We start from the raw sequence: 19,020 nt of genomic DNA on the forward strand, positions 1-19,020 counted from the left end.
GTACTATCTTTAATGACTATAATCTTTATGACTTTGGTTAAACTTAATTTATAAACAAGTACTTAAAAAATAAAACTAGCAACGTGAATATCAATTACACAATAATGGTCGAGTTTTCCGCATTGCGCAAGTTAGAAGATTAAGGTAGATACTGTCACATGATTCTTTAACACAGACTTACCTTACCACTGTCAAGGTTATGCTTTCACTATTTAAACCTCCCTTAGATCTCGGCAAGAGTTTAGTCTTTTGTGGTATGCCATCACTTCCATCATAGACTCCAAAAAGATTTTACTTTTACTAAGTTCAGCTTAATACAGCAGAAACTGAAATAGTTTGTACGCTTGAAAATTGGAAATAAGGTCTCTTTAAACGTTCAAAACTATATTTTAGTTTGAAATCAAACATACATCAAGTAAGTCTAAAATTCACTTTCTTATATTTCCTGCTGTAACAGGGAGCAATTCCTAATTAAAAGATAAAACCCAATTTAATTACATAACTCTTAATTGTTTACAAAGGAAATCGTTCCATCCATTTTCGAAAATTTTGATAAGGAATATTTATTAAAGTGTCACTTGCTGTCAACAGATATTTTTAAAATTTTGAATTACGATAACATATTTAATTCTTATTAATATTGAACATGTGATGTCACTGATGGTGCATTATAATGAAATGACCACTTTAGAAGAACACCTTTCTACTCTTTTCCAATTATGTCAATAAGCATAAGCTCGGACTTATGGTAGCACCTAAAGCAAATATCAATTGTGAAAACACCAAGACTTTCGTTTTGTGTAATGCTGACTAAATTCATTTACAGATTCGCAGAGCGACTCAGACAAGCGTCTCTTTGATTTCCTGCGATTTTTGAGTTGTTGAAATATTTAGTTCAAATACGCAAATTGAAATTTTTATCTGATCACAATATTTCCCCTTACCATGTAAATTACGACTAGGTACTTCCTACCCCTGGAATTACGTTGCAGGAACTCTAAAATAACGAAGATGCGTTTGGTAGGATACTTGGATGGTCAGAATGGGCCATGATCATTCTTATTCAGCAGGTGTGATCAGGTTTCTCTGATACAGCATGCAGCTGATGGGATTACTGAAGCTGCAACACTTCATTGCCAGCTATTTTCCCGAACAATTGGATCCATCGCTTAAGCCAAGGGACTCGGCTGAATGTCTATCCTGCAGGGACATCAAGTTTGACTTCATCATCGTGGGCGCCGGATCTGCAGGTATCAATTATTACTCTTTCCCGGCCTCACATTACACCATGCTAGTTCGTACGAATTCTGTCACATACAAAACGGACATACTGTCTCTGGCTTTGTTGTTTTGTTTTGTATTTACGGCTCGTCAACATCTGAAGTTATTAGCGTCCGGAGCTTTATTCAGTGCACTGCCTACCTCCGAACAATGTTCTCTCAAAGACAGTCTCTGTCCAACACCAGACTGTGGCCTTTTAGAAGCTTCTAGGAAGAGAAAATCTAGGAGACAGCAGGTGGATTCGAACCCGAGATCTCAACGTTGGAACGTCGCTAACCACTCAGCTAATACCTTCCATCTCTAGTTACCTAATATTTAGTAATCGATTTTAAATGTGCTAAACTGTTCAATGACAAAGTACTCTATTGCTACACACCCCTAAGATTGAGATGCGGACTTTCCAATAAAATATAAAATATATTGTTAGGCACATTAAACTACAATTATCTGCATCCTAACTTATATTACATTTCTTCTTTCTTATGTCACGTTGTCTCTTTTATTACTAATTTTATGGACTAATGAGGCATCTATGTAGATAATATTTTTAATTTTGTGGCTAGTTTGTGCTAAAAAAGGTTTTCCTGATAAAATCTGTCCCTTTGCGATTGCCTCCATTGACAGTTAGAAAACAAGTTCCCTATTGGCAATAATAGTTCGAGGGCAAAGGTCACCATTGGCAAACTTTTCGATGACAGGCATGTTTTGCCGTTTGGACTTGATAACCTCCTAATAACCTCCTCCACCTATAAAAAAAAAATCCCTTTGCTGTTTTATTGACCCCTCTTAGCTACGGTATGAGCAAAAATCATTTCACCTATCTAACCTCTTCACTACAACATAATGATGTTCATTTGTTGCAGGTTGTGTACTGGCAAACCGACTCTCAGCAAACCGAGCCTGGAATGTACTGTTGCTGGAGGCAGGTGGTGACGAAGATTACCTGACCGATCTGCCGGGATTAGTACCCTATTCGGCCCTCACCAATCATGTATGGAGTAGAAACTCCGTCAGACAGAAACACGGATGTCAGAGTAATGGACACATAATACTCATTCTGTAGTTAAATCTTTAAATCTAGAATTACTTTTACAAAAAACTGCGAGGGTAAATTGCGTAAAGCAATAGAAGTTTCAAAATTACGGGTTATTTAAGGTCCTTTCTTAAAAAGTAGTATTTTTCAATACTAATATTGCGATTTTTCATTTATTCTGATAACATACATTCCAGTTAAAATGTTTGGGAAAAGTTTGAAAATATCGTCAGTGCCGTTTTCAATTAAATCTCAAAAAACTAAATAATCGATTCAGCAAAGTGAGGCTTCCGCTTGAGTGATTTTTCAACCACGATATTTGAGCCTATTTCCGTTAATATTACATAAATGATATATATTTCTTTAATATGTATTAAATTAAAAAGCATTTTATAAGGAGACCCCCTTCTCTTGGAGTAAACCTGTAAAGTGTAAACTCCCTAGTGGTTATACAATGTAGATATCGTATTTATTTATAGATGTACGAGTAGGTATTGTAAATATTCAGGACAGAAGACACACCAACCTTTAATGTTAAAAATGTAAAACAAATTATAATTGTTACCTATAAGCCCTAAAAATGACCTAGACCCAACTAGGTCGAAAGTTTGGCAAAAAATTAAATAATGCATTTTTTTTTTAACGAATTGATTTTTTTTTCGCTCGATAAAGTTGTCATTCTCTAACTATTTTAATTTTCCTTTTCAATTACATTTCCCTGCAAGCTACCGGATTTCACCTCCTCTTCCGTAAACAATGAGCCTTGGGCCGGACTAAGGTCTGGGCTATAAGCAGGGTTCGGGAAAAGGTATTAACTTAATAAGGCGATCTGTCATGAAGGGTCTAGTTTTGGGTTATCATGCCGCAGAAGAACTTTTTTTACTGATGATTGAAGATGGGTACATTCCGGACAGAACAACGTAGATTCTATCAATAGTACTGATTAGACTTCAGGTGTGAAAGCTCGCTGGTGGGGAACCAACCGGAAATTGGTGTTAAACTACGTAAAACAACGTAGTTTAATACCAATTTTTTTTTTATTTGCCCATTGTTTCCGTTAAACAGAATCACTCGTCAATTAACCAGGGAACAGATATTCTTACTTACTTTATATAATTATCTCAAATTTTCAGAATATTTTCGATAGATGATAATGTTGTAACTGTGTTCCAGTTATGGGAGGTTACTGCCCGTACCTGAGTGGTAAGGTAATGGGTGGTTCGAGCACGATAAACGGCATGATCTATGTTCGAGGAAACCCTCAAGATTATGACGAATGGAAAGCGCTGGGAAATCCAGGATGGGGATACAAGGATGTTTTGCCATATTTTAAAAAACTAGAAAATATGACAGCAGCGAATCTAGCAAACTCAGCTTATCATTCTACCAGCGGCCCACTGACTATAGATTACAGCAACCACCATCTACCATTCTACGATGATTTCATGAAGGCGGCTAAATCTAATGGTCTGAAAGAGGTAGACTACAATGGAGCTAGGCAGATGGGAGTGGCTCGTTCGCAGTCTAATGTTAAAGGACCGGTCAGGGGCAGTCTATCCAAAGCCTACATAGATCCTATTAGAAAGAGAAAAAATCTGTTCATCTTCAAGAACACTGAGGTGACCAAAATTCTGTTCAGTGATGACGGAAGAGCAGTCGGCGTCAGCTGTATCACCAAAGGCTCCAGTTACGATGTCTATGCGAAAAAAGAGGTGATTCTGTCGGCCGGTGCTGTGAATTCTGCCAAACTATTGATGATTTCCGGCATTGGTCCCAGAAAGCACCTCCAGAACTTGCACATTCCAGTGCTGGCCGATCTTCCTGTAGGAAAACGTCTAGAAGATCATATTCACGTATTCATATTTTTCACGATAGATCAGAACGTGATCAAACGAAAACTGTATAGCAATGAAAGTATGTTGATGTATGCGAAATACAGAACCGGTCCACTAGCTACGCTGCCTTATGGAGCGATAACCTTCTTGAACCATGCCAACAGAACCAGCTTAGTACCTTCCGTACAGATGTTATTCGGTCTGACCACTCTACCAATCTTAGATAACGAATTAACTCTAGCCTTTAGCATGATTTCAGTATCAGATCCTTTGACTTTTGGTTTTGTAAAATTGAAGACTTCTTCTTATTCTGACGATCCACTGATAGATCCTAAAATGCTTGAAGATCCAGAAGATAGGGCTAAATTACGCTGGGCCATCAGGAAGGCAATAAAGCTGTTGGACGCGCCCATTATGGCCAAATACTCACCAAGATGGTTTACCGCTATTACACCACAATGTTTTGCGCATCGATTCATGTCCGATGCTTTTCTTGACTGTTATATTAGTTTAATAAGTCTAGCCACTTATCATCCGGTAAGTACGGCCAAAATGGGACAGGCGTCTGACAAAAGCACGGTCGTGGATCCAACACTCAAGGTGCATGGCATATCAAATCTGCGAGTGGTGGACGCGAGTGTTATGCCGAGAATTCCCCGCGGTAACATCAACGCCGCCACTATCATGGTAGCCGAGAAGGCTGCCGATCTAATTATTGGTGATTATCGATAAACACATTTTATCATTTAGGTAATAAAATGGTAAATTTCTCATCAGCCAAGCGATTTCAGCTTGGTGTTTATATGACCCACATTTCTGAAGAAATGAGTGACGCATTTAGTCACTATGTCACCCTTCTGGAATTTTAAGGAAAAGGCTCTCTTTTTTATTACGATTTCCAGCAAAAGACTGGAGAGATTTCCCTCGTTCTCTAGTCAGAAGGGAAGAAGCCCTTTATCCTATTATCTCCCACTGAGAGAAGGTAAATACTCATTTACTTAATTTTCTTCAATTTTGTAAAGTATTTTATTCACTTTAGATATTCATTTCTTACTAATATTCAAAGCAATTACTTAAGAGTAAAGTTTAGTAAAAACTCTTTAACAGAAACTTACTGTTTAATAAAGTTAAGTATAAAGGGTTGATTAAACGACAAATGGTACACAAATCAGCAAATACCCAACATTTCACTCATACTTCAGCTTGTAATTTCAGCCAATTAGAAACGTTCGTAAAAGCTTATCTAAATTGTGTAACGAGTAATTTTACTGTATTAACTATTCATTAATACTGTTCAAAATTTATTAGATGTCATAGACCCTTAGAAAGAAAAAACAAGATGGAAGTACATGTTTTTTTTTTTAATAAAATAGTAATTCTTGAAAGACTTGTGTCATCTACACAAATGAAGGAACTTATTTAAAGGGTAAATCAATTGATCAACTGAAAATTAATATTTAATTTATTCATCAATCACATTTATCTTAACATTGTTTCTTAACTCGTCCCAATTACCAAAACAGATACGATATCTTTTTCATATCAAATGGAAGGAAGGTTACAGTAAGTAAGGTAACAGTAAGGTTACATAAAACTAAAAAAGATATTTTGATAAGAAACTACTTATTATTTAATAAGGAAAACATATATGAATGTTTTAATAATTTATTTTCCTTGAAAGTAATAAATAAGAACAAAAATTACCCGTATTATAGGGAAATTATTTCTCTAAGTTAATTCAACATTTCTTTTAATGTTGATTTATGTAGATAGAAATATATGTAAGACAGGTGCTGGGATTATAGCTTTCGTTGTAAATGAAAATTTAACATCTACTTTAATGGCATCTGCTTAAATTTTCTTTCTTTCACTCGTGTTTGGCGAGAAGTGAAAATTAAAATGAAAAATGTCCTACTGATCTTTCTTCAAGAAATCTTCACAGGAGTTCACACTCTTCTCGTAGCAGTTTCTAGAAAGGTGTTTACTCATCATGGTCAACCCAAGCACGATAACCATATGCTTCGCTAGTGCTTACAATGTAATAATAAATTAGCTACATCCTGGTGCAGTTAGTGAAAATTACTCTAATTAGCGGAAACTTTCCAAGAAGTTTTCCAATAACCAAATGTACGAAGAATATCACATCACTTTATTTCAATCTATAACGAGTTTTTTCAACGATCCATGGACGCCAAAATATGGATTCTTTGGCATGTCAATATTCAGTCGTTTAGATTCATCATTCTTCTGGGACAGCTCGTCCAGATACCATTGCCTCCGCGACTGATCATATTGGTTCCACTTATCTGTAACATAAGTGTACGAATCAAATTTTATTGTGAAAGAAATCACAAAACTTTCTGTTACAGCAAACTTAAACAGGAATATGACAGGAGGTATCTATTAACCAGACTTCACAGTTGGCACGCCTGGTTGGATCTCTTATTGGGTTTAAGGAAGTGTAATGGAGCGGCTTAAGCGAAACATTCAGTGAGTGTTACAGATACTATTTCTGTCCCTCAGTCAAGACTGCCGTTAGCGTTCAGCTCTTCAGTTCTCACCTTAGATTTTTGAGAAGGTCGCAGTGCATTTTCTTTCCAAAAGTGGCTTACCAGAAAACTCGTTTGTGAAATTGAAATTCGGGTTTCGACAAGATTAGAATCAGAATCATCTGCAGAAACCGGCCAGTGTGGAAAATCCTGGAGTCTTTCCATTTGAGATTTATTCAGACTGCTGAAACCGCTGCCTCGTGGCCATTTTCCCAACAATTTTTATTTCAAACTTTGTGTGAGATAAGTTAGCTACAGAATTGTAGATTCTGTAGTTACAATCAAAGCATTCTTACCGCTAAACTGTTTGAGCGATGGGTTGGTGCTGAGGCCGCCGTAGTCACAGGGAAGCAAGTCTGCACTAAAGTAGTTTCTAAGGTCTTCGTGACCGCCGGATGTGACGTAAAACTGGAAAAAGAAGAGAAATTTATAAAAACAACATAGATGTCGAGTTGAGAATGAATAGTTAATTATTGAATCTGTAATAATAATAATAATAGGGAAGGGATTACCTATGCGGTTAGCGTATTGGATTACCATCCGGGCAGAGGTCCCGGGTTCGAACCCAGCTGCTGACCCTTAGATTTTCTCTTCCTAGGAGCTTCTTACAGCTCACTGTCCGGTGATGGACAGTGCTGCCTGTAACAAGAAAACCCTGTCCGGAGGCCGGCAGTGCACTGAAAAAAGCTCCGGGCGTCTATAACCTTAGATGATGACGCGCCTTAAATCATTAAAAATAATAATAACAAGTAATAATTTTATTCAAGAAAAACAGTACCTACAAAAAACAAAAACATTTCTTGCTATCAAATCCGTCAGCAGAGTTGCAAAAAAGATATATGTAGTTATTATTTCCTCTCAAATTCAGGCGATGCCCAAACGCTAGGAGAGAATTGGCATGTGGACGAGGGATTACTGTCAAATCTCATGAGAGCAAAAACAAAAATAAATAAATATTCGTTGTATGTCTCACAGTGAACACCTGGCAAAAGATACCCCAAAACGTTTACTTTCGGCGAAAACCCAATCTCTTTAAGCTAACCGGAACCTAGCTCCAGAAATAAAGATCCTAATTTCACTTGGTGAACACCTCTACAAACAGGGAAATGAAGGAAGAAAGTTAGGAACGGAAAGAGCAGCTGCAACCTCCTGCTTTGAGGCCAGTAAAAGAGGAAGTGGTGTTTCCCATCAATTCTTTCCAACTTCCGTAAAGAAATGTGGCCTCAAAGAGCGTGTTGAGTAATATACGAGTAAGCTCTCCATACTTACTCTCTGCTGCAGCTTTGTAGACAAGAACGGCTTGATCAAGTGGTTCACTGCTGCTTCCACGTAAGTTGGAGTGTTTATAAAGGCAATCTTCAAGATTCGCAATGGCGCAACTTCCTGAAAGCAAAATAAACAATCAATTAATTGAATAGATTTTATTGCTTTAAAATCATAAATAATAACTTACATCATATCAAAAGAGATACAAAAACAACAGAAATGAGAAAATAACCAAAAAATTAAAATAAAAAAAACTCTTGTTACAGTTAAACAAAATAACTACAAAAAAAACAAAATTTCTGTTAAAACATTCAAAGAGAAAAGGAAAAATATTTAATTCTAAAATCTGTTTCAAGTTAAAAAGAAAGATTCTAATAAATTTTAAAGTCGCTTTATTCACCTGGAGATTTGATTCCTCATTTGAACTACGTTATTTGTGGCGAACTTTCAAGTTAACTCGCCCATACATTTTCATAAGAATTTTTATGTCACTGAGAATTCCTATAAAATAAACTAATCTTCTTCTTTTTTGTATTATCTTTAAAATCATTATTTTAAACACTCCAACAAATTTAAATGGCAGAGATAAAGTTTTTATTCAGATTAATAAAATACTAATTTAATTGATAAATCGATAATTGTCAAGAATAGCGCCCGGAGGTGTGGCTTAATTCGAAGTGATTCTGATTCGCTGTTACCATATAACACGCCAAATTCAAATGTAAATATAAAAAGATTTCTTTATTTTATATTTACATTTACATCTGGCGGGTTATATGGTAACAGCGAATCAGAATCACTTCGAATTATTAATTCAAGATTGATAATTTTATATAAAATGTTTTTAAATTTTAAAAGTAACACACAGGACTGGCGGAAACTGACAGTACATTGAAAAGGAAGCACTGTGCAGTAAGTGTACTGCGCATGCGCGCTAAACATAAATAGGTAAGAAATTCAAAAAAAGTATCTACAGCACATTAGCGGCAAGTTGAGAAATTTTTGAACATTGGCGGGAAATAGTTTAAAAAGTCAACGGTAAGTGTGCTGTACTGCGCATTAGTGATGGGCAGAACGAGTCCGTCTTTGGACTCGTTGGATTTGAATCAGTTCCAGGGTTGGAATCGATTCCAACAACTCGTTCACCGATTCCGGTCTCTGTACTTACCCTATGCATTAGTAAAAATGTCACGCAATTTATTAAAAAATATCATTAAATGTTAGCTTTCCCAGTTAATAACAAAACTATATTTCTTTAACACACATTGAGTACTATCCCTAATTTCCAATTGCACTGATAAATATAAAATTAACAACGTAACACAAAAATTAACATAAAAATAGACTAGTCAATTATAAAAATTAAAGCAATGCTGTTTAGTCATTATCTAGCTTGACCACTGGAAGACTGGAGTTAACGTGCTTCAAGAGGATCCAAGGTAGAGAAACGGAAATGGGTAGGAAATTATTCCCATAAAAAAAATTCTAACCCTTCAAGCAAAATGATAATTACTCATAAATAAAGAAATATTTATTTACTAGGACTTGTATATCAAGCTTTAAAAATATTATCTTACGAAAAGAAAAAGCTGTGTGCTTAATCTTTAACATAGCGCTGGACACTCTTATTCTTATCTTCATTGGGTAAGTTTAACCGTGTACATAACCGTGAGACAGTCAAAGTAACACTGAGCCAAAATTTAGTATTACCTAATTGGTTTACTTACTGCAGTATCCCTCCCACTCTATCACCAATTTCACAAACATTCATCGATTGGAAATAATTTTTAGTTAAATATTCGTTTTATTTGAATACAAAAAACATTATAACGCTTTCTTAAGATGATTTTAATTTTTAAAATTTGTTTTTGTCCATTACTCTTATATAATACGAAGAATTTCAAATAAAATATAATATACAAACACAATGATCTAGTATGCAGGTGGAGTCAGTCCTCGTTACCATAGCAATGGAACCGTTAAACAACTCCGGTTCCAGCTCCAGCAATTTCTATTGGCTAGATTCAGTGAACGAAAAAATGGAACGAGTCCGGTTTCAAAAGGATTTAAATCACTCCGGATTCGACTCCACCAACTCCAGTGGATTTAACCAATGAAAATGCTAGAGCTGGGCCGGAGTCGTTTAACGGTTCCGTTGTCATGGAAACTACGACTGACTCCACCTGCACACTAGATCATTCTGTGTTTGTATATTATATTTTATTTGAAATTCTTCGTATTTTATAAGAGTAATGGACAAAAACAAATTTTAAAAATTCAAATCATCTTAAGAAAGCGTTATAATGTTTTTTGTATTCCAATGAAACGAATATTTAACTAAAAAATATTTTCAATCGATGAATGTTTGTGAAATAGGTGATAGAGTGGGAGGGATACTACACTAAGTAAACCAGTTAGGTAATACTAAATTTTGGCCCAGTTTTACTTTGACCGTCTAGCTGACATGTACACGTTCAAGCTTACGCCAATGAAGATGAGAGTAAGAGTGTCCAGCGCTAAGTTTAAGATTAAGCACACAGCTTTTTCTTTTTGTAAAACAATAAGATAATATTTTAAAAGCTTGATATTCAATTCTTAGTTAATAAATATTATGAGTAATTATAATTTTGAAGGGTTAGAATTTTTATGGAATAATTTCCTACCCATTTCCGTTTCTCTACCTTGAATACTCTTGAAGTAAGTTAACTCCAGTCTTCTAGTGGTCAAGCTAGATAATGACAAAACTGCATTGCTTTAATTTATATTTGACTAGCCTATTTTTGTGTTAATATTTGTATTACGTTGTTAATTTTATATTTATCAGAGCAATTGGAAATTAGGGATAGTACTCAATGTGTGTTAAAGAAATATAGTTTTGTTATTAACTGGGAAAGCTAACATTTAATGATATAATAATATAATAAATTGCGTGACATTTGTTCTTATGTTTAATCGTTCCAAACCTTCTGCTGCCTCATTTTCATTTTTATTTGCCTAAATTTTTTGGGGCGGGGCGGAATCACTTTTTTTAAAAATAGGGATTTGAATCAACTCGTTCCACCATCGGACTCGTTCCAATGGAACGAGTCCGCTCAAATAGCCCATCACTACTGCGCATTAGTGATGGGCAGAACGAGTCCGCGTTTGGAGTCGTTGGATTTGAATCAGTTCCAGGGTTGGAATCGATTCCAACAACTCGTTCACTGATTCCAGTCTGTACTTACCCTATGCATTAGTACAAATGTCACGCATTGTAATTAAATAAATAATTAAAAGTTAGCTTTTCCAGTTAATAACAAAACTATATTTCTTTAACACACATTAAGTAGTTCCCTAATTCCCAATTGATCTGATAAATATAAAATTAACAACGTAACCAAATATTAACAAAAATAGGCTAGTCAAATATAAAAATTAAAGCAACTGCAGTTTTGTCGTTATCTAGCTTGACCACCGGAGTTAACTTGATTCAAGAAGAAAAACGCAAATGGGTAGGAAATTATTCCCATAAAAAAAAATTATAACCCTTCAAACAAAATGATAATTACTCATAAAGAAAGAAATATTTATTTACTATGAATTAATATCAAGCTTTTAAAATATCTTATTATTTTACAAAAAGAAAAAGCTGTGTGCCAAATCTTTAACTTAGCGGCTGGACGCTCTTTCTCTTATCTTCATTGGCGAAAGTTAAATCGTGTACATGTCATGACGACGATCAAAGTAATACTGAGCTAATAAATAGTATTACCTAACTGCTTTACTTACTGCTGTATCCCTCCCACTCTATCATCTATTTCACAAACATTCGTCGATTGGAAGTAGGTTTTAGTTAAATATTTGTTTCATTTGAAAACAAAAAACATTATAACGCTTTCTCAAGATGTTTTTAAGTTTTAAAAATTTGTTTTTGTCCATTACTCTTGTAAAATACGAAGAATTTTAAATAAAATATAATATACAAACACAAATGATCTAGAATGCAGGTGGAGTCAGTCGTCGTTGTCATGGTGATGGAACCGTTTAACGACTCCGGTTCCAGCTCCAGCATTTTCTATTGGCTAGATTCAGTGAACGAAAAAATGGAACGAGTCCGGTTTCAAAAGGATTTAAATCACTCCGGATTTGACTCCACCAATTCCAGTGGATTTAACCAATGAAATTGCTGGTGTTGGGCCGGAGTCGTTAAACGGTTCCATCACCATGACAACGACGACTGACTCCACCTGCACTCTAGATCATTCTGTGTTTGTATATTATATTTTATTCGAAATTCTTCGTATATTATAAGAGTAATGGACAAAAACAAATTTTTAAAAATTAAAAACATCTTGAGAAAGCGTTATAATGTTTTTTGTTTTCAAATGAAACGAATATTAAACTACAACCCATTTCCAATCGACGAATGTTTGTGAAGTAGGTGATAGAGTGGGAGGGATACAGCAGTAAGTAAACCAGTTAGGTAATACTATTTTTTAGCTCAGTATTACTTTGATCGTCGTAATAACATGTACACGATTTAACTTTCGCCAATGAAGATAAGAGAAAGAGCGTCCAGCCGCTAAGTTAAAGATTAAGCACACAGCATTTTCTATATGTAAAATAAAATATTAAATAATAAGTAAAGTAACTACAGCATTGCTTTTTAATTAATGAGATGGGTGTGCCTGGTGTTTCTTTGCAAGGTTCGCTATATTGGGTACGAAATTATTTTTCCTTCGACTCCCTGTCTTAGATCGACCCCTACTTTTGTTTAGAAATTAACAAAATAATAAAATGAATATTATTTTAGAATCGATATTCTAAAAAAACCTTGGAACTTATTTTATTCTTCAAGCATCAGTATTTAAGCTCGCCAGATTTTGTATTTTGGTGTGGATTCCTCGTACAAGTTGGAATGTGTCAGTGAACTTCTACATAGTAGCCTTAAGTGAGTTTTATTTTAGTGTAAAAGACTACAGTATTAATTATTTTCATTTTAATTTGCCTCAATTTTTTGGGGCGGGGCGGAATCACTTTTTTTTAAAATAGGGATTTGAATCAACTCGTTCCACCATCGGACTCGTTCCACTGGAACGAGTCCGCTCTAATAGCCCATCACTACTGCGCATGCACCAACAATAAACAGGCCACACCTCCGGGCGCTATTCTTGACAGTCGATAAATCTTATAAATGAGTGTAATATAAATTTGAAAATTGAAATAGGAACAAATTGAAGAATTGCTGAAAGTAGTGGCTATAGAGATTCCACTTTGAATTGGTAATTATTGAGTAACTACACTGAGACAAGAAAGAGGTTCGAGATTACGTAATTTATAACCTAACTTCTATATAACAGCCAAGTTTGCCATATTTTTGTTTATTTTTTGTATGTTTCGAAACTTCTTACTTGAAACTAAGGGCCAAGGCCATTAATGTGGAATAGATGCAAAGTCAAGCCCGTACTGTCTCTTTACCATACCGTCGGACGAGGCGAGTCCGGCTAAATAGTCAGCTGTACACGCCAAACTAGTGCATATTAGACAGCTGGTAATTCCTTGGCTTAGAAGATAAAGTAGTTAAGTGAAAAACTGCTAAAACTATAGTGCGCGGTAAGCAGACTCACTACACCTTTATATCTCAGTTAAGGATACGTTCAACTAGAAAGTAACTACAATACTAAGTAAAATTTAAGCTACCACTTGCTTCCAGCAAAAATATTAAATCCCTCAGTAAGGATGGTCTCATTTTGAGAGTAAAGATGGGCGATAAACCTTTACAGTTGAACATCATGTAATTCTGTGTGGTGAACTGTCCCAGTCTTAAATACACTTCCGTTCTGTTCACAAGAATCCTGCACAAATTTAGAAAATCAAAGTTTGCTGGATTGTTGTCTGTGATAGTGCTCAAGAACAGACGATTCCCAGACGGGTTGGCTTGCGGCATTACGGCCATCTCACTGAAAACAAGAAAAACCATGAAATCAGCCTTCTACATTATGAAGAACATTCATTAAGGTATTTTGTGAGTTTCTTTTAAGTTAAGGAAATAGCAATTAGGCCTACCGAAATCTCTTTCGGTATTTCTGAACAATCTGCTAACTGATGCATAGCATCCAAAGCCTTCAGAGGCTGAGTTGCAAAGAAGATCGCAGTGCTTCGGTTGATTTTGTCATTAAGCAGATTTCATCCTAGGAAACTGTCCCGTCTCCATGTCAGCTGAAATCGTGCAACCATTGATGTAAGGCTACGAATCCATTTTGATGAGATAAACGACTGAAATAGTCACTATGAATGGAGATTAAGACGGATCTCAAGCCCCTCCTTTGCAGACCTTATTCGACATTCTGTGACCAGGTGCGTATAGGTTACCATCGCCTCAAGGTCGACGTCATTTACCTTGTAAAAACTTACCAAACTTGGCTGGTGGCTGCTTTGTATCTTGTCTATTTAGCGGAAGTTGGCCTTTTCAACTAATGAGTAGTGAATAGAGCAGTAGTATTCAAGTCTTCAGTAGAAATTCTATTCTTATCTCCCTTCTCTATTTAATGTCTCTATCATTCTGAAGGTTATGTTACCGATAGTAATATCTTAATGTAAGAACTGTGTTAATCATATCAGTTCATATTGAGGACTACTCCTGAACTCTTAGTTATTATATTTCATAATTACTTACTTTCTTCCAACTTACTGTTTTTTAATATTATTGTTAATAATTTTTTTAAATGGTCTTGAAAGAAAGATGTGCTGAGTGAAAAACTATAATATACCATTGCTCCAGAGTTGATAAATATTCAGGTGCCATTGGATCTCTATCGTCATATAATTCGCTGGTACTTCTTATCGTGTAATAGTTGTCTATCTTTTTCTTGACTGTCTCCAAACTGCCCTTACATCCAGTTAGATAGATCTCGAAGAAGCGGTCATCTTCTATGAATCAAAATCAAGGCACATTATATTCCAATTTGTACAATTTAGTTAGTCCACCGCGAGAAGTTGATCATCCATGTTTTTAGTAAAAAATAAAACTATCTAAATCCATGGAATATCTTACCTTGTAGTCTGGACGGAGGCAGATGGTGTTGTTGGAGTAGCCATTCCTTGATGTGCTGCACGTCAGCTGACAGCTGGGCCGCAGTATATCCAAGATCTTCCAGAATGCTAGCTTTCTGTTCAAAGCTCAGGGCTGCCAATAACATTTTCACCAACTGTAGTAGACTAATCATTAGTTCAAGTTGACTCTAGTCCAACTAGTCAAGATGACCCTTGACCCCAGACCAGTTCCGATATTCAACTGTATTTCCAAATGGGAAACAGTCCTGATTTTATTCAGGTGAGTTTGGACAGTCAAATGAAGCTCTCCTGCTTAATTGGTGTACATAGATATAATGAGGTGGTAAACAGTCTGAACCGGGAGGATTCCCGGGCACCCGCAAGACCGCACTAATTGACGTAATGACTCAGCTGCAGGATGCAAAATATGCTTATTAGCCAGTCGCGTAAGTTTGCTACTGTACAATGTCAGAAAGTCTGGGTGGTTATTCGGATGATTATAGGCCACTGAGATGAGCATATCGCTTGGATCAAACGAATATCCTGCAGGAAGAAGAAGAAATGGTAGTAATGGGTATTTCCTGTGAACGGCTGAGAGTTTGACTCTTCGGAGAAGAAGCACGAGCTGAATCTCTTTACACTCTGTACAAACAAATCGGATCGGCCAACACCTACGCAATTTAATCTAATCGATGTCTACTTTTAGATTAAACAATTACTTTTTAGAATGCAAACAATAAAACAATTTAATTTTGGCTTAGATTAGAGGTGGGATTTCCTAAATTATAATATCTATATGTCTTCGCTTTTTTTTTTTTTTTTTATTAAAAATAGCAATTTTACAATGAATTTTAGAGCTTCCACACAAATTATTTTACTATATTCCACAGGTATTTACAATAGAACTTACGTGGACGTGAAATCTTGCAGACGTAAATTCCTTGAGAGCACTGCGAACTGATTCGGTCAATGTTACGTTACGAACTAACAACTAGATATTAGTTGCGCGTGGACAGAACTATCCACCTGTAGTTTGAGACTGAGGTGACCTTAGAGGTGCACCAACATCTTATTTCTGTTTGCGTCATGTTTAATAATAGACGGAAAAGTGATATAACAGAGGAAACCTATTTTCTATAGCGCAAACAATGTGTGAGATAACAAGTCAATTAAATGCAAGTTATAATTTACTTTTAATGGATAGAAATTTATTAAAACAACTCTAAAACCAACTCCATTCTTGTTCCTACTTACCTTTGTTCTGAAAACCGATAACCAGTTTTACTTTCATGATCCCCTTCTTTGCTATTCTCAAGGTTTTATCCAACACAATTTCCTCTAATTCAGAAATTAATTCAAAATATTTACTAACAGTACACAGTTTGTAACCAGATGAATTACTACTTCGTCATGTCACTTCTGTATGAGAAGTTTACGCCCTTCTGGTCTCGGAAACATTTTCTTAAAAAATTACTCAAATAAAAGTTACTGTCTACGAGTGTGTAATTAATTTACAGAATTTATAGAAAATATATAAAAAAGGAAAACTCTTTCTAGCAAGAAGTTCTTTCGATTGAGGAATTTTCTTCTCCATGAAATCACATTTCACCTTCCATAATAGAAAAACAAATGGTAGTACGCTAGTTTAAATAGCACATTAGATAGCCTAGCAACACTGCCCTTTATCTCTAAAAACTTTATCACGAAAAATCATTCGATTAGGCGCTCTTTCTGGTTGAAAGATTATACAAACTTTGTTTCTTAGGTACCGTGTGACTACAACAAATGGGTTTCCAGCTGTCACTATTATTTAATGTATCATTTAATTTTGGTGGAAAATAAAGCCAATTACTTGTTTTTTAAGATATTTACAACTTTCAATACATTTACTTACACCAGCGGGTGACAATCAGAAAGCATGTGAGTTCACTACTAATTTTAATGGGACTAATAGAGAAAAATAAATATATTCATGTAGATCCTTAAATCTTGAATTGAACGTTGTTTTACTTTACGAATTATCTTAATGTGATAACGTGATGACCTTCTGTTTATAACTAAAATGATCTAGTTTTTTTTATCCCAAGTGTTTTTGTTATCAACGTCTATCATTCTAATTAACTATTTTAATAATAACATTAAATTAATGATTGTGAGAGCGATAGGCAATGCTTTTCAAATGCATTAAATAATTGCATCTAAAAAAAAAAAAAAAAAATAGCGACCTCGAATTGTTGAAGGTGCTTTAAATTTATTTAAAAATATGAAAATAAAAACAATAATAATTAAGTATGCGCGAAGTATGAAAATAATCAAAATAGAAAATCATTACGAACGTAAAGCCTTCATTCAGTTTTTATTGCATTTAAATAGAAATAAAATTGAGTTGAGCGCTTAACATTGGGCTACTTTCCATGATGTAGAGAAAATTATTTAAATCTTTAAAAAAAAAAGGAAGGAATTTAATTGAAAATAATATTTTTATTAAAGTAATTCTTGTGGATTTTATTAACTGTACAATCAATGATAGAATTTTTTGTTTGCGTTTATTGTGCTACAATCAGCGCGTTAGCGCTATAAGTAACAATGATACAATAGAGTAATAAATGATAAGGTAACGAGTGGAGAAGTTACCCACTGGTAACACTCCAAAACATTATATGGTTAGTCACTCTCTTCACTGGAGAGTAGATCACGAGGCCACTGTCTCTTTTAAGACGTCTTCTTGTCGGGTTATCAGGAAGAGTTCTAGAAGAAAGATTTTGAGCTAGAGGATTTATATGAGATTGCAGGCTGAAGTGGAGTTTTCTGTATCGTGTTTTCATTGACTTGGGTGACAAAAGGAATGTTAAGGTCAGTGTTACAGTCCAGGTTGGAGACATAAAATGGAGCGTTTACGATAGTTCGAAGTATTTTAGATTGTAGCGATTGAATCCTTTGGAGATTGGAGCGTTTGGTTGAACTCAACAGCTCTATTCCATATGCCCAGATGGGTTTCACAATAGTAGTATAAAATCGTCTAAGAGTCTTTTAAGTAGTCGATAGCGTCTGTTTAGTTCTGTTCTTTTAAGTCTAGTGTTCAATTAAACTTACAAATCAGTGAGTTGAAACAATTTATTGAGTTGGCCTAAAATAAGGATGTTAATTAAATGCTTAAAATTTAATTCCTGCAACTTCCTGTATTAAAACTGTCCGGTAGGACAGTTGTATAAGGGTTGATCGTCAAAAACTGCACGAAAAAGCGTAACATTGAAAAACACCCAACTTTGACAATTTTTTTCTCATTAAAACTGTCCGGTAGGACAGTTGTATAAGGGTTGTCCATCAAAAACTGCACGAAAAAGTGTAACGTTGAAAAACACCCAACTTTGACAATTTTTTTCTATTTTTCTATAAAAGATAAAATTCCCAAATTTTCTTTATAATATAGGGCAAATCCTCCTTTATAACTGTAATTTTTTTGCAACCACCCAGATCTAATAGGTTTCGAGAAAAAAGTTGCCGAAAATGAGCAAAAACGGCTTTTTCAAAAAATGTTCTTCTTCTTCTTCTTCTTGTTCTTGTTACCTTTTTTGTAAACAACGTAGCGCCTAAACGCGTGAACCGATTTTCATGAATGAGGTGTCATTCGATTCGGAATTTTATGTAGATGTGCCTTTTGGGGGTCTCGGCCCTGTACATCGAATGGGAGAGGAGTTAGCCCCCTTTATGTAAGGCCCCCTCCAAAATTATTATTACTAATTACTCTGTAAATCTTGGCCCGATTTTGATAAAATTTGGTAGGATGATAGGGTTAGGGCTCCCCTACCTAATAATAAAGCGACGATCTGCTCTTACACTTGTTAAGGGGAAGTATAGCAATCGTTTCAAATTATCGACACGTGAACCGATTTTCATGAATGAAGTGTCATTCGAATCGAAATTTTGTACAGATTTGTACTTTAAAAGTCTCGACGCTACGCCTCATAAGGAGGGGAGTTCGCCCCACCCAAATAAGGCCCTTTCTAAAACTATTATTACCAAT

The 19,020-nt window shown here is 35.2% G+C and overlaps 2 protein-coding genes and 1 long non-coding RNA gene across 14 annotated transcripts in view; 1 reads left to right on the plus strand and 2 right to left on the minus strand.

Annotated features, from left to right (window-relative positions):
• The window catches only part of LOC141460333 (uncharacterized), a 5,061-nt gene extending 4,740 nt beyond the window's left edge, over positions 1-321 (minus strand). For both annotated transcript variants that reach the window (XR_012461869.1, XR_012461868.1), the window contains exon 1: positions 182-321. This is a non-coding gene — a long non-coding RNA (uncharacterized lncRNA). The remainder of the gene's footprint in view (positions 1-181) is intronic.
• Positions 243-5,618, plus strand: LOC141460324 (glucose dehydrogenase [FAD, quinone]-like). Of its 4 annotated transcripts, none has more exons than XM_074140214.1 (4): positions 243-415; positions 1,025-1,250; positions 2,145-2,315; positions 3,488-5,618. In XM_074140214.1, exons 2-4 carry the CDS (start codon positions 1,097-1,099, stop codon positions 4,879-4,881), a joined length of 1,719 nt encoding a protein of 572 aa, XP_073996315.1. In that variant the 5' UTR covers positions 243-415; positions 1,025-1,096; the 3' UTR covers positions 4,882-5,618. The 4 variants fall into 4 exon arrangements, with proteins under 4 accessions (XP_073996315.1, XP_073996316.1, XP_073996317.1 ...); XM_074140215.1 differs by having other exon boundaries at positions 1,096-1,250; XM_074140213.1 differs by having other exon boundaries at positions 244-415; positions 993-1,250.
• LOC141460326 (alpha-tocopherol transfer protein-like) lies at positions 5,594-17,032 on the minus strand. 8 transcript variants are annotated; one of them, XR_012461866.1, is made up of 8 exons: positions 16,251-16,881; positions 14,998-15,129; positions 14,714-14,873; positions 13,644-13,903; positions 7,968-8,081; positions 7,211-7,419; positions 6,995-7,106; positions 5,594-6,455 (listed from the first exon to the last, which is right to left on the minus strand). XR_012461866.1 is itself a non-coding variant. In XM_074140228.1 (7 exons), exons 2-7 carry the CDS (start codon positions 15,140-15,142, stop codon positions 6,304-6,306), a joined length of 936 nt encoding a protein of 311 aa, XP_073996329.1. In that variant the 5' UTR covers positions 15,143-15,151; positions 16,891-17,032; the 3' UTR covers positions 5,594-6,303. The 8 variants fall into 8 exon arrangements, 6 of the variants coding, with proteins under 6 accessions (XP_073996329.1, XP_073996326.1, XP_073996325.1 ...); XM_074140228.1 differs by lacking the exons at positions 7,211-7,419; positions 16,251-16,881 and adding an exon at positions 16,891-17,032 and having other exon boundaries at positions 13,651-13,903; positions 14,998-15,151; XM_074140225.1 differs by lacking the exon at positions 7,211-7,419 and having other exon boundaries at positions 7,968-8,077; positions 13,647-13,903; positions 16,251-16,880.
• Positions 17,033-19,020: the final 1,988 nt, after the last annotated feature.

Source organism: Rhodnius prolixus, unplaced genomic scaffold (assembly GCF_049639745.1).
Source record: "Rhodnius prolixus isolate KJV_2025 unplaced genomic scaffold, Rpr scaffold_6, whole genome shotgun sequence".
NCBI lineage: Eukaryota > Metazoa > Arthropoda > Insecta > Hemiptera > Reduviidae > Rhodnius > Rhodnius prolixus.

Coding starts and splice junctions, on each gene's coding strand:
- LOC141460324 (XM_074140214.1), top strand. CDS start 1,097: ATGCAGCTGATGGGATTACTGAAGCTGCAACACTTCATTGCCAGCTAT. Junction 1,251..2,144: donor CGTGGGCGCCGGATCTGCAG/GTATCAATTATT, acceptor CATTTGTTGCAG/GTTGTGTACTGGCAAACCGA. Junction 2,316..3,487: donor ACAGAAACACGGATGTCAGA/GTAATGGACACA, acceptor ACTGTGTTCCAG/TTATGGGAGGTTACTGCCCG.
- LOC141460326 (XM_074140225.1), bottom strand. CDS start 16,287: ATGAAAGTAAAACTGGTTATCGGTTTTCAGAACAAAG. Junction 14,874..14,997: donor GCCTCCGTCCAGACTACAAG/GTAAGATATTCC, acceptor TTTGATTCATAG/AAGATGACCGCTTCTTCGAG. Junction 13,904..14,713: donor TTATCAACTCTGGAGCAATG/GTATATTATAGT, acceptor TCTTGTTTTCAG/TGAGATGGCCGTAATGCCGC.